The sequence below is a fragment of the Sinocyclocheilus anshuiensis genome, unplaced genomic scaffold, assembly GCF_001515605.1.
Source record: "Sinocyclocheilus anshuiensis isolate Anshui unplaced genomic scaffold, SAMN03320099.WGS_v1.1 scaffold708, whole genome shotgun sequence".
Lineage (NCBI taxonomy): Eukaryota > Metazoa > Chordata > Actinopteri > Cypriniformes > Cyprinidae > Sinocyclocheilus > Sinocyclocheilus anshuiensis.
The window spans coordinates 1,332,382-1,348,505 of NW_015555881.1; the positions used below are offsets into that span (position 1 = coordinate 1,332,382).

The 16,124-nt window shown below is 36.4% G+C and overlaps 1 protein-coding gene across 1 annotated transcript in view; it reads left to right on the forward strand.

The window, feature by feature from the left end:
• Positions 1 to 8,675: 8,675 nt before the first annotated feature.
• The window catches only part of LOC107675737 (CDK5 regulatory subunit-associated protein 2-like), a 49,611-nt gene continuing 42,162 nt past the window's right edge, over positions 8,676 to 16,124 (forward strand). The window contains exons 1-2 of the mRNA XM_016470150.1: positions 8,676 to 8,895; positions 15,491 to 15,549. Of these exons, the coding sequence (XP_016325636.1) occupies positions 8,843 to 8,895; positions 15,491 to 15,549 (112 nt within the window). The 5' untranslated portion in view covers positions 8,676 to 8,842. The remainder of the gene's footprint in view (positions 8,896 to 15,490; positions 15,550 to 16,124) is intronic.

Sequence of the window (16,124 nt, forward strand, 5' to 3'; positions counted from 1 at the left end):
AGGCTGTGCCGCGTCCAGCTGTAGTGACAATGTCCCCCAATCTACAGTCTGTGCCCCATCAAGCTGTACTAATGACGTCCCCCAATCTAGAGTCTGTGCCGCGTCCAGCTGTAGTGATGACGTCCCCCAATGTGCAGCCTGTGCCCTGTCAGACGGTAGTGATGACTTCCCCCAAGCTACAGTCTGCGCCGTGTCCAGCTGTAGTAATGACGTCCCCTAATCTACAGTCTTTGCTGCGTTAGACTATAGTGAAGACATCTCCCAATGTGCAGCCTGTGCCCTGTTAGACGGTAGTGTAGCATCTGCTTAGGATCATTGATGATCATTTGGGTTTTATGTCTTAGAGACCCTTTTAGCCTTTTGACATTTGCATATAAATTACAGTCCTGGCACTATAATTAAATAAACTAGGAACTATTAAAAGTCATTAACTCAGACTAATCTTTGCTCAAAACCCTTCTTCTTGAGACGGACACTCTCCAAGACTCTTCAAAACTCTCCTCTTGAGTTTGATTTCCCGGCAGTTTTTAGCTTCAAGTAACTTTGTCGATTCGCTGTGGACTTTCCTATCTTCAGAAGAACCAGAGGAAAACCTCCAGCTAACCGTTTACAACTATTTAGATGCGTGTTTAAGTGCCCCTTTTTAAGGTGATTTTTGATTCTTTGATGATTCTTATTAGTTTGTGGTTAATTGATGTGAAATACTGCCATTCTTTTGCTCTTCTCTCTCTCTCTTCCTTACTTTTCAGTCTCTGTGGGCTGCAGAGTCACTGAATGTTGATCCTTGATACATGCTAAACTACTGCTAGTACTGCATAAAGTAGGAAAGCTATTGTTCCTTGGCCAGGAAAATAATCTTTCCTTGAATTGATAAATCAGATCAAATAATTGTAATATTGATTCTGCTACAGTTAATTCTAAGATCTAATCTAAATATTTATTGTTAATAATAACCAGTTATAATTAATTATAAATATTTATTTTTTTAGCTAATTTTCTACAGTAGTGATGACTTCCCCCATACAGTCTGTGCCACGTCCAGCTGTAGTAATGACGTCCCCCAAATTTGGTCCAAATTAAGTGACGACGACTCTTTTTTTCACTGCCACGTCCAGATTAAGTGATGACGTTCCTCCAACTTTATTCTCTGCAACGTCCAAAAGTAGTGATGACGCCCCTCCAGTTTTATTTTATGTCACATCTGACTGTAAAGATGACTCCCTCCAAGCGTCAGTCCGTTTTGTAGCTGACTTGAGTGTCCACGAAACATTAGACTGTAGAGTCAATGTCCCCCAAGCTTCAGCCTGTGCAGCGCCTGACTGTAGTGTTGATGCTCCCCAAGCTACAGTTTGACGCTGTGCCACCTCAGTCAAGCCAGCTACAGGATGATGAGACAGTTATTGGTCAGTTTGCTACCAAAACATAATCCAACACACACACTTTAATCAGCAGTTCAGCAGTTTATGCTTCAAATTGACTTTAATATACACTTTGTTTGAGGGTAGTTGATAACTAGCATGGCAATTAACTTAATTTAAATGTATTTAAATTGTATTTATGTATGACTAGTACAGGTCACTTAAATAGTTTTTAGTGTGACAAATGATTTTTTCAATGAAATATTCAATGTAGTATCTCAATTATTATATTTTTTCTCAATTAATTCTAGCTTTTTAATAGATGAAGTGCTGTCACTGATTGACATTTTATGTTAACATCTCTTATTTATCTTTTAACAGTCATCAATTCACGTCGTTATGAAATCAGAGGTCATCTGGGTGAAGGAGGCTTTGGAACTGTTTATGTGGCGACTCGTTTGGATGATGGCCTTCAGGTATCCATTTGCATTACTTACAATATTTATCTAGCTAATAATTTTTGTCCTATTATACTTGTCTCGCTCTCTCCTTTGCAAGCACTCTTAGTGTAACTTATACTCACTATTTAAAGCTCTTGTTAAAGTTATAAAAAACATAAAGTTATAAAAAATATATAGTTATTATAAAATATAATAACAAATAAATAGCCTAAATAAATATAAAGAGGTGTGTACAAATATAAATAAATATAGAAAGGTGCACTGCTATGTTGCTATGTAATATTATATTTATTAATATAAAAAGCATTTTTATTATTTTATTTAACATTTTATTATGAAAATAAAAAGAGATTTTGGTAAAGTTTTTATATTTTTAAATACATTTTAGTATTGTCTTTTATCGCCAACGATATTACAGTTATTGTTTATTGACCTTATTGTTGTCTCGTCATCTTTTCGTTTTTGTCAAAAAGCTTGTCAATGAACATTTTTCGTCTAGTTTTCGTTAACAAAATTAACTCTACTGTGAAGCAGCCTTCCAAACAGAAACAAAACTTGAAACCTCTGTCGATGATGATTTGGATACAACTGTGAATATAACAAGTATTTGGTAGCTGTAATATTAATTTGGTCAAAAACAGTGGGTACCAGATTTGCAGATGCAGTTTTTTTTACTTTTGTTCTATGAAAAGAGCAGCATGAACATTCTGCTAAAATGTTCCTCAGAAGAACAGGTTTGGACCGACATGAGAGCATTCTTATTTTTTTTTTATTGTGAACTGACCATTTATATTTCACTGAGGTCACTTTTCTTACTCTGCTGAAAAACAGCCTGGTCCACTGAGCCGGTTCCTGCTGGTCTGATGGTTTTAGAGGGGATTTTGGTCACTTTTCCTGCTGACCAACAAGTTAAACCAGCAAACCCAGTCAGGATGGTTTTTCAGCAGGTTGTTTATTGTCTAAATGATCACAGGTAAAATATTTACTATTATATAATAAAAATATTTGTCATTTATAAATAAATGATAAATAGTTGTGGTTTGACTCTTTGAAGTGTGACTCTCTTGGTGCATAAAGAAGATCTGTAAAGTTGCAAAGACTAAAATCTCAAATCCAAAGAGATATTCTTTATAAAAGTTAAGAGTCAGCCACACCTACCTAAAACGGCTCGTTCTAACACGCCCCCACATATCTACGTCACTGTGTGGGAAGATTTGCATAACGCCGCCCAAATGTTCACGCAAAGAAAGAAGGCGTAACTTTTATTCTCGCTGTAGTATTGTTGTTGCCGCCGCCATGTCGTGAAGGCGCTGTGTGTTGGGAAAGCGAAACTACTTTGTTTGGCCTTCCAAAAGAGGACGATATCCGCTTCGTCATGCCTGGAGCTGATCCATGCTGGTCGCTGAGGAAATACTTAAACTTCGCGCTGTGGATCGCCGGATCGCTTTCACCGTGGACGAAGCGGAGTCCAGCCCAGGGTCGTCACATGTGGTTGCCGCAAGCCCACCGGACGCTCCTTCGTCGAATCCGCCGGCCGCGCCATTCTCAAGCCTGCCGGCCGCCGCTCACTCTACTTACGCAACACGTAAAAAGAAAGTATAAGTCATTATAATCCATAATTATGTCCCCACTGGATGCAACAAATGCCTCGTTTATAATGGGTTTTAATATTTATGTCTCGTAGCTCCGGCTGGACAGGGCATCACAGTATGGTAGGGGCGTAACATTTCCGTCACACGCTTGAGGTATTCGGCCAATCACAATGCACTGGATAGCTGGCCAATCAGAGCACACCTCGCTTTTCAGACCGATGAGCTTTGTAAAAATCGACGCGTTTCAGAAAGGCGAGGCATAGAGGAGAAACAATAATGTACAGTATGTGGAAAATAATGTGTTTTTTGAACCTTAAACCGCATAAACACATTTCATTACACCAAATACACAAAATAATGTTCTTTTTAGCAACATCATATGACCACCTTTAAAGCGTATTACACCAAGACCAAACCTGGTAGAAATAAGCCAGAAAGTTGTTATTGAAATAGATTTAATTTTTGTCATTAACTGACCTCAGTATATTTTGTATTTTATGCATTACAAACAAGAGCTGCTTGATTGCTGCTGTTGCATTGATTCATATTTTTAAGGTGACAAAGTGACAGAGACCACTGAGAGAAGTTGTGCAACACCAGATGACTGTGAATCTTGGTCCATTACAACAGGCAACTGGAACAAATCAGTTTCTGTCCAGTGCTGCGACACCGACTTGTGCAGTGAACAAGATGACATAGGTATCATCCTGCATTTGACCATTAACTAACGACCAATGACCAAGTGTTAGAGGTATAATTAAAGGGTTGAAAATTCTGTCATTAATTACTCACCCTCATGTCGTTTCAAACCCGTAAGACCTTCGTTCATCTTCGGAACACAAATTAAGATATTTTTGATGAAATGTGAGAGCTCTCAGAGCCACTGATGTCACATGGACTGTTTTACCGATGTCCTTACTACGTTTCTGTGTCTGGGAACATTTCAGTTGTGTTGCTGTCTATGCAGGGTCTAAGAGCTCTCACATTTCATAAAAAATATCTGTCACCAATTTATCACCAATAAAATTAAAAGAAGAAGAAGATATTTACTATTTGAGTTTGGGGACGCTCCGTCTCAATCGGGAGCAGTTAAATAATCGTAATGACACCACACAATTGTCGTTTGCGACAAGCCGCACCCCCCGATCTTTCGGGGATGCAAATTGGGCTTAAAATTGGCCTTAAAATCCTCTAGTGTGAAGCCAGCCTAAAGCCGGGCTCACACTACAGGATTTTGCTGTCGCAGACAGATTTCCACAGTCTGCGACAAAACCAACAGTTTCCAACAGTCTGCGATCGTGACCAAATCGGTGCTCGTTGCGGTCGCCAAAGCTCATTAAGTATGAGCAGGTCAGCAACGTGATCCGAACCTGTCTCGAGCTATCACAGACTCTACGATATTTTCAAACCTGCTTGATATTATCGCCACGTGATCTCGTAATGTGAGCGACACAAAGACAAGGTGGAAATAATCCAGCCAATCACAGTGCAGATGGTATAAACACTCTTATCATGCATCTTTATGAACAGAAATGAAAAGCCAAAAATTCATCAAATCAACTAACTAGAAATAAATTTAACAAATGCATATATTTTGTGTATATAATACCACGCTTCAATGTACTGTTTAATTACCTCCAACTCTTTCTGCAGTACTGACAGTCCACGTCTTCCAAGCCATTGTTTCTGCCATATTCTCTTATGTTGTGGTTTCTTCTTTCTTTCGGATAAAATAACTGCACAGACCAATTGAAGGGCCAGTTGATCGTCCATGCTTGAAGAAATGGCCTATAATCGCTGTAATTTCTCGCGAGAATTTATGTGAGAAAACGTATTTTCGCTGATGGTCGGGAACGCCTCTTCACTGAATGTTTTGTAGTGTGTGCACCTCGTTAGCGTTGTGTTGTGTAGTATGCGCGCAGCTATGACAAGACGACGACAGATGAGAACAAATCTAGTTGCGTAGTGTGAGCAACGCAGTGATTCGGCTAGTCTTTCAATCCTGTAGTGTTAAGGGAAACATACAAAATGTACAGTGCTGGGGGTCCTCCAGGACAGGTTTGAAAACCCCTAGGCTAAACCACCATATCAGCAGTCGATCCTAGATGTAACAAGTGCATCATGGCCTGGAAAGCGATCCTTTTGTTGACAGTTACCATTTTGAATGATCATGGTTTCATTCAATTGCAGTAATCCTGTGTATGTTTGATTGTTTCTTTTTCCTAACAACACAAATGAATCAAGTGATGTACAGTAGAGTGAAACCCATTCAAAATGCAGGTATATACCAAATTGAAACAGTAAATACATCTTGGCTAACTTGTATTTGAATAACCAAAAACCAACTTTAATATCTTGGAAACAGAGCTCCTCTCTCTTGCTTGATTTCGGGGATATTGCATGGGTGTTAGGAAGCAGTTTAAGAATGCGGGAGACTCCCGGACCTTCCGGGAGAGGTGGGATAATTCGGCACTATTTCTAGGTGATCAATCAAATAAGCATTGTTTAAATAATTTTTGTCTTGATTATGCATAGCCTATATAGGTCAGATTTTATTGCTTCCTTTAAAACTAGATGCTCTTTGGAACTTTCTGGCCTGGCTTTTTCAAGTCAACTTTAAAGTTTGTCATCAAACTTTACTCATCTAATTAAGAATAATTATTTAGTACAATTATTCAGCATTTAATTTATGTTTATCTATTTGCCATTTAGACATTTGTTGCTGAACTGCTGAACGTAAAGACTGTTATTAACTGCAGCTTCTCAAATTGACCCTTAGCAAAGACCCGCCACCCTTCGTTACTGTTGCTATGTCCGGCAAGCCATGGCATGGCTCTCACTCAGTGCAAAATACATTGCGGAGCAGAGAGGACACTGACAACGCGCCGACAGAGCAGGTTACTTTTGGTATGAAACAAAGTCTGGGGCACAGAAATCTTCATTATTTCAATATATAAATGTGTACTGGACTGTTTAAGTGCCTAAAACACAACTGAATACAATTAATTTGTACTTAATTGTAATTGAGATAGTTGTGAATTAGATCAAATACTGAGTGAAAATGACAATTTTTGTATGATTCCTCACCTCCAGGTATTTTAATAAAGGGGCTCACTCACTATAGCTTTATTGCTCAGTCAGCTTGGTTCTGGTTCTCAACATCCCCAAAAGCTCCAGCATGGCATACTCATGGATGAGACATGCAGATAACTACACAGTTCAAAGTTTAGTCAACCTTCACTGAATTTTATATAATCAATGAACTCTGAAAAAGTAAACAGTTAATGTTTAACATTCTATTAGTTGTCAAAATTAATTAATTGCAACAGTTCTATCATACCTAAATTGAACTCTGTAAGGAAAAGGGAAAAAAACCTGTTCTCTTTTGAATCCCCATGTGCAAGAATGTGAAAAAGGGCGGAAGACAATAGCCCATACTGTAAATGCCAGAATGTAAAATTAGTTAATTTATGCATTTAAATATGGTTTTGTTTCGAACTGAACTTAGTCGGTGGTTTTCAAAAGTGTTTAAAAAAAAAACGTATTTCCATCATATTCCTTGAAGAAAAAAATCCTTTGCCATTAAAGGAAGACACGAAACGATCGGTTTGTGCCAGAAACCGAACAGTATTTATATAATTTTTTACCTCTAATACACCACTATGTCCAACTGTCTTTGGGTGCGCGCACGGCATCCGGTGCGTGAGGTGTGTACGCGCTCTGGCGTAGTTTACGTTAATGGGTGTGTTGATATCCAGCCGAAGAGCAATCAACCATAACTTCAGGCGAGCAGGCTCAGAAGTTGGGAATACGTGGAAAGTCACCACTCCCGAATGAGTTCGCACGAGAGAGCGTACATTCACAAACCGTTTTAAGTCGGTTTGAACAATCCGGATAAGCGCAAGTAAGTACAACCTCTGAATCTGTATCAAGTGTCTCTTATCAGCAGATGGCAGTAGATGGCCTATTTACAATCAAGACATTTATGTTTACAGTTGCTGCTAACATCAGAATCAGAAAGAGCTTTATTGCCAGGTATGTTTACACATAGGACACAAGGAATTTGTTTTGGTGATAGAAGCTTCCACAGCACAAAAGAGAATGACAGTGACAAGACAAGACACAGATAAAAAGAAATAGGAGTAAATAGGAAATAACAACATACAAATATATATATATATATATATATATACATACACACACACATACATACATACATACATATACACACACACACACACAATATACAAAATAGACAATAAATGAGATTTGTGTGTACAGGTATGTTATGTACAAACATGAAAGTTAAATAAAATATATTCAAAATGAAACAGACGCATTGACTTTTTTAATGTTCCTATTATCCGTACTGCTATTGCTTTTGAATTAGAAATACAATAAATGTGTTATATTCATTTATCATTATCATTTTTAAATCTGCATTAAAATGTGATCAATGATAAACATGATAAATTTATTATACAATTAATGTAATTAAATGTCAGTAGGTTTTTACAATTAAATTCAACAAACAATGTCTTATTAATGGATGATTTAAAAGTTATTCCAATCCATTTATAATTCGACAGTATTTCAAATTTCATTTATGAGTTGCTGTTCTGGAGGAATGCAAACTTCTATTTTCTTGCTTTGCTTACAGCCTGACGCTCACGATTGACGTGATAGCCAATAGGAGTGAAGCAGAGGCGGGTTAATCGACCTAATCTGTCCAATCATCTTGCACGCCTCAGCAACGCAGCGCACTCATCGCCACGAAATCAGTGTTGCCAATTTAGCAACTTTTCAGACTACCCTAGCAACTTTTTCATCCAAAAGCACCTAGCAACAAATTTAGCTATTTTTTAAATTTTATTTGGCAGCTTTTAGCAACTTTTGATAAGTGACTCAAACGATAAAAAGGCACAATTTACCATTTAAATTATAAAATATATATATGTTTTTGCTGAGATTTGACAATTTTGCATCGTGATTACGTCATGACGTCATCACGCAATGTCATCACAACATCATTTAGCAACTTTTAGCAACAAATCAACCTTCCTTTAGCAACTTCCCCTGAAAATTAGTTGGAAACACTGCACGAAATCTTAAATAAGCTCTCACCATTGGAAGGTTGCCAGGCAATATCAGCATAATTAATTAATATTTATAAGTTTCCCCATATGAGTCATCAACACTATTTAATAAATATTCATAAGCTAAGCCATCGCCACAGTAATGACAACCCAATTTCTTAAATTTTGCGCGTGCTCACACGGTGACATCACGGATTTTAAAATGGCGGTTCCAACGTTTGCTTTGAAATTACATTCATAATCTACCGCTCACAGTTCAAAAATAACACAACGGACATCATGTTTTGAGAGAAATATTGTTCACAGATAAAACAAAACTCCTATTTTGATACATAATGGATTCCGTGGTCGGCGAGGATCAAACGCTGCCGTTTGACATCAATCTGAGGTGAAGCTCTTTATTTTTAAAATTTCTGTCAGAGTCTGTCAGGCAGCGTTAGCATGTTAGCATGAGCGGAGAAAACATTAAAATAAGCACGAAAATAGTTCCTACCAAATGTTTCCAATGTGTTATTCAACATTAGAATTTAAAAATGTTTGATATCGACAGATAAAGTTATAGAGATGAGTAAACGTTAGAATTACAGCACATACGAAGTCACAAGATAATTGTTTTAGAGTTGTATGACTTAATTGAACCTTTATGACGGTTTGCGTGGTGAATGTGGTGCTTTTATTCTGAATTATCTCAGAAATTATGCATTTGATGCTATTGTTCACTTTCAACCGTCTGACAGTTATGAGAGTTCTTGACAGCTGCAGAGACGAATTTTTGAAAGTCTATTAGTTGGTTTGATTCAGTTTCATTCCATAAATGAATGTGCTTCTAATAGAATGTTTAATATTTTGCATTGGTATGTTCTGTTTTTATTGAATCCAAAGTCTGAATCCAGCTTTTGTGGTATTATTATATTGTTGATCATGTGTGTGGAGGTGAAGTTTGAATCTCACAGCCTTCGTGTTCAAAACAAAACATACATGATCCTCTTAGTTAAATATAGCAGGGACTCGATCTCTCAAGCATCTGGGCACACGAGGCTGTTTTTGACATTGTTTACTGCGTTCAAGACGGAAAATATTTTGGACGGTCTGTACATTCACAAACCGTGACCAGACAGGGATCATTAAATGATTATATTAACAATATTTTTTATGCATTAAATATAGCTGTCTGGATGTGGCATGCATTAAAATAGATGTATTTGCATTAAGCAAAAGTGCATGCATTAAATTGAATGCAGTAAATAAAGTCTTATGCAATGAATGCAGACCAGACTAGATCAAATTCACCCAGACTAGAAGATTTAGTTTAATTATTTAGTTTATTAGAGCAATGCATTAATTGCACAGAAAGCATTTAACGCATTGCATTCAGTTTCTAAAGTGGCTTTAGCTGTGTTGTTGAGCAATGATGACAGAAAGACAGAGAGAGTCTCCAGCTGCTGTTATGGGTTGATCATGCGCTTTCATAGCAGAAAACACATTACTTCCTTCCTGGAAACGGCACATAGCGGAATAGCGCTCCTGTTTATTATCTGACGCATTGATCTCTATATTTTACCTTTCTGTGGCCATGTGAACATGAAGGACTGATGCAGTAGGTAGGTTATAACTCTCTTGCACCTGTGCTGCTTGTGTGTAGAGTTAGTGCTGTAGATGTGCGGTTGTGTGTAGTAGATCTCTGCTTTATTTCAGAGCTCAGACTTTGTCAAGTTCAGCAGGTCTCTAATGGCAGGAGTTGAAGGACTCTTGGCTTTGATGGTCAAGTTAGAGATCGTCTGTGCTCCTGATGGTCGTGTCATTGCAGTGTCACCTTTATGAAGCAGGTGGTGAGCCTGTGGGGAAACACAAGACGAAAGCTGATAGCAGGCAGCTGCTTGATTCTCTGACATCTGAGAGGAGCTTTTAACCAATTTAAATACATTTCTGAGACTAAGGCTGATGATACACAGGGCAACTTTGGGCAATGTTGCCATCAACGGGCAACCAGGTGAGACACAGGGCCCACGATCGATCTAAAGTATCCAGATAGAAATGTGTTACCCATTCTCAATGGGAAAGTGCCCAAGCAACATTGCTCAAAAAGTTTCCTCGTGTATCATCAGCCTAACTTGTATGTGAACCCAAGAGGCAGTTATATAGTAGTTTGTGTGTCTTCCTGTGGCTAGCACAATGCTAATGGTGCAGGAAAACCTGAGAAGAGGAAGTTGTTTGGCTGTGATGTTTTGAAGGCATTGTATCTGTTTTGCTCCATCCATCCTGCTCAAAATACTGTAGATTAAAATAAGCAGATGAACAATAGTGGTGACACTGTTTACATTGTTGTTGAGCGAAGTTGCACCTGTTATTGTCTCCACATGAATGTGGTTTCATGAATGCTATTTGCCAAGCTAGTTGCCAAGGCAACACTTCTCATTTTTATTTAGTTTAACTTGATGTAATAAAATAACTAAAACTGAAATAAAATGAATCAAAATAATGCATACATAAAATTAATGACAAAACCACAGTAGAAATGACTAAAACTGGCTAAAGTAAAAATGAGTAAAACTGACTAAAATGAAATATAAAAGGAAAACATCCAAATAAAAGTATCTTATATAGATTTTAAAATAACACTGAAACTCAAAATATTTATGTCGGTAAATATCTATTTTAACCATGATTAAACATTTTTGTTTCTCAAAAAAAAAAAAAAAAAGGAGTTTATTTCAGCGAGTTGCCAAAGCAGCATTTCTCATTTTCATTTAGTTTTCACTTGATATACTGGAATAACTAAAACTAAATTGAAATAAAAAATAATACAAACTGTATAGACATAAGAAACTGATAAAACTAAAATTGCAATGAAAATGGAAAATGTAAGATAAAAACTAATTCAAAATATGAATAAAAACTTGAGTTCTTCACGCTAGTATTTGAAAAACAAACAAGCAAGGATATTTTTTATGATATATAAATTATATAATCAAACTTCGTAATAACAAATCAAATGTATGAATTAAAATGAATGAACTGATACTTTTTTTTTTATTCAGGGCTCGCAAAATTTCAAAATCCTTGGTAGCCCTTCGGGCAGGTACTCTTCAAATTTTGGTAGCCCGAAAATTTATTTAACTAGCCCAAATAAATAAAATACCTTTTTTTTTTTTAATATAGAAAATCAGTTTAAATGTCAATCAAAAATATTTTCAATACACAAATATCAACAAATATGAAGGAAGGAAGGAATTTATAACCCATTTTAAGAGCTGCACAATATTTAAAAACATATTTTTTATCTTTTATTTTTATTACTTTATCATATTTTGGCCTTAAGTTTGATACAACTCACTTTAGGAGTTTTTAAGGACCCGCGGGAGATCTGCATTTAAGATAGCCCGTCGGGCAGAGTGGTGATACATTTTGGTAGTCCGACTGGAAAACACAATAGTCCCGGGACGTCTGGCTAGCGTTTTTGCAAGCCCTGCAAAGCCTAACAAAATAACACGACTATATTTGCATAATGTTTAAAATAATGCTTATAAACCATATATTAGTCACGGTTATTGTGATTAATTGTCTGTTTTAGGGCTTTGACGATTAATTGTCTGTTTTTATGGCTTTCATTATGTAATTGATTAATTTAAGGGTTCAGTAAATAATTATTATGTTATCTTTTAATCTTTTTGAGTTATTATTTTGCGGTGTAAGATATCAGAGTATTCCAAATTCTAAGAATCAGCCAATACCGATCCAACACCAGCGCTATTATTTCCTACACCACTACAGAATATCAGTACTGTGTTTGTGGAACTAATGGTCACTCTTTTAAACCCTTGGTTAAACGCAATCCACTAAATACTCACTTCCTCATTACAGAGAAAAACTACATTTGAATAAAAATATATAAGCTATGAAATTAAACTAGCTGACTGTATAATTTAGCAGCAAAAACAATATCTTGAAAAAAATCTTTCTTACAAAATACATTCATGAATATAAGATATAAATCATGAGAAAAAGAAAGGCTTCTAATAATCTTTCTGTTTGTGATAATTCCTTCGTTAAACTTAAAGTATTATAATGGGAATATATCATCTTGGAGAGATGATATATTCCTTGCTGACTGTCTTAACTGAACGTGACGTGCTGTTTGAATACTGAGCGGAGATGAGTGACAGCTGCAGCAGAAGGAAGATGAGTTTCTGTAAACTTCAAGAGAATTGTAAACTGCAATTTCTGTTGCATATGAGAAACATCAAATGGCAAACGAAACTGAAAGCATAACGAAACAGAGCTTAGAGAGTATACTCGTCGCGTCAGCACGAGTGCGAAGGTGCGCGCAGCAAAAATGACGCGCATATTGAGGAAACGATGGATGGTTTTCGAGCGAAAGTCAAGTAAAAGACCGCTTCTTAAACCAGAGAAGGTGAAAAGTTAGTTTTACTTTTCTTTTTGTTTTCATTTTTGAAAAACTTATCTTTGCTGTTTACCACACATTACGCTATGGAGGCTCTCTTTTATTTATTTATTTGATTCCTCAGTGTTTGCTAAACGTTCTGTAATTTATTAGTCGGTATATAATGCAGCATGTGGTGTATGCCATGCCACGTCTTATTCGTTTTTGTTAATAAACGTTTTGTAAGCTAGTTTGTCATTGTATCTTACTGATTTATTGTTGTTGTGCTTTTTAATTAAGAATAACAAAGAATCCATCTTTTGTTTTAGTCTTTAAAAAAATTTAAAGGTGTGTAGATGTGTAAGCAAAACTTAAGCAAAAAAAATTAGAAAGTGAAAGCATCCGAAGCCCGCGGCTTAACACAGCAAAAGAGAAACTCCCATTCACAAAATTCAAATCACAAATAATACTACTGATGACAAAGAACGGGTTGAATGTTAAGCACTTTCGTTTCCATATAACTATAAACTATGATAAAAGTTCATCAGCATGCATTGAATAATCCCATGGTGTAGCGCAAAAAAATAAATAAAAAAATATTGCTGACCAAATCATGTGCTCGTGCGACCAGCTGAGAAAGTTAGTTGCAAAAGAGCGACCAGTGGGAATTATGAGTCTGGAGCTCTGTATAGGCTATACAGTGCATGAAAAACAAACTGATGCTCTTCTGTTTCTTTTGGTGTATGACTCCCCCTTGTCTCGTATAAAAAGCACAATAATCGCGGTTGTCTGAAACAACTGTGGTTAGATCAAATAATCGCGATTAGACGGTTATTTAATTATCGCGACAGGCCTATCAGCAAAAGAAAAATACTAATTTCAAATATAGGCCTATAAATTGGTCTGAAATAAGATGCATCAGATTCTTTGACCTGTTCTGTTTGACAGCTGCTCAGTCTTATGTAAGTCCAGTCCAGTGTGCCGAGTGTCCCAGAGGATTCGCAGTAAGTCTGGGTGACTGTCAGAGGAGCAAAGGGGATTGAACTTGTTAAGCCAAGAGTTGCAGCAAATATACACAAACACAACATAAACATGCTGTAATCTGTACATTCACATTATTTTCTAACAATATTTATCGCGGTATAATTTTCCTCGATAAAACGATATGAAGAGTTCGATAAATGTTCGATATATAATGTTTATGCGCCAAAAGCGGAACGAAACAGCGCGACTCATTTGAATCGTGCCACATGGACCGTTTATCCGCTCGGATCAAAGTTCAAACTGCCGCGTAGCGCGAGCTCACTAGAGCAGATGCGTTTACTCGATCACGCAAGCATTAAGCAGCGCTGTGAGCTCCAGTGTGAAGCGCTTGAACTCAGCGATGAACACAAATGACTCTGTGATTTAAACTAGTTTAAAGCCAAACAGGAGAAACACTGTGTGCAATGAGACAGTCAGAAGGCTTTTCAATCTACAAATCGCCATCATTTACCATGGATTTACTGTAGTTACACTCACTGCACCATGGTATTGTGGCAGAAATTTGGGATATTCACACAGAATTTTATTAAAGTAGTAATGGTATATAATTGTAGTATGTATTTGATTAAGCTATAGCATGTGTGCGTTTTTAGACAGTTTTTCATACAAATAGGCTACCTAAAATCATATAGTTATATTTTTGCCATGGTAATGAGGTGCAATATGTGTGGTTTTAACTGTGTTTATCATGATTTAAATGTAGGCTATTATGGGAGACCAATGCTTAATTAAAAAAATAAATAATAAAAACTTGGTCAGAATAAATGTAACCATATATAACTGAGGTTGCTACAATTTTTACAGATGTTACTGATTTTGATAATGAACAAAAATTTACCTCTGCATCCTAACTCGAGCGACTATCAAATGTGCATTTCTAAGAGACAAAAAGTGATTATTACTATTATTAATACAATTTATTATGATTATTATTATATATATTATTAATAATATTATAAAAATTATTATTATTATTAATATTATCAGGCAACCCAAACCTGTTTCTTGATTTGAAACAATATCACGCATTAGAACATGCAGAAATTAAGAAATTATTTTTTCTATTTAGATATTCATTTTGTCAAGGAAAATTAATGATCTGCTTTCTACAACTTGCACTTTGGAGCAAAAATCTGGCTTTAAACTCGAAAGAAAGAAATATTTGACATTTATCGTGATAATTTTTTTGGCCATATCGCCCAGCCCTACTTGCATCATGTTCTCGCTTGTAGCTAGTGCTGTTCTTTAAAACCGTTATGAAAGCACACACACACATGCTCCTGCCTTGAGGTTGGGTTATGAAAAGCGTCCACAGTCGTATGCATTGTCCATCCTCTCAATGTTTTTGTGTGTTTCCATGAGCTGGATTGTTAAGTAGAAAAGACGCTGTAGTGTTAAATGTAACCGCTGGATATTTGCACCTGCTTCATGGATGAACGCTGACACTTTTGGGCTTTGTCGCAGTTGCAGTTTATTTTTCTTGCTGTTTTGCTTTTTTTTAAATATATGTTTAAACTTCTGTTTGGCTCTTTGTGTTGTGTGTGTGTTTATGTTGCAGTATTTCCAGGCTGCCAGAGTCTCTGAACAGTGGCAACTTCAGCATGGACGACATGACAGGTACAAACAATCTCATGTCTTGTAATGTAATCCATTGAGCACCGCATGACTAGAACTGAGAATCACTAACTACCTCACGATGCATTATATACACATCTCGATGTCACAATTCAGTATGTCACGATGCATGACAAAATCGGTTCAAATGAATTCTCTCAATATGTATTGACACAGAAAAATAATATATGCATGTTTAAAGTGAAACTCTGTCATAAACTTGTATATACATTTATATACACTCTATTACACACAATACACATTCACAGAAAGCACAAATGAGCAATTTGTGCTTTTTAACTATTTTGCAGATTCTTTTAAGGATGTAGATCTGTTTACTTAAGCACATTTAGGACTATAGCCTCTGTTGAATTATAGAGACTGTTTGTGCAAAGGAACAAGATGAAAAGTTAAATATTGTTGTTCCCTCCAGCCTTTTACCTTTAACTCTGTAGTGAAGACTAGTGGTCGACCAATATTGATTTTTTGACAGCCGATGCCGATATCTTGGAAAGCAGGTTGGCTGATATAATTTTTTTATTTTAATTAATATTTAAGAAATTTGAAAATTGATGAAA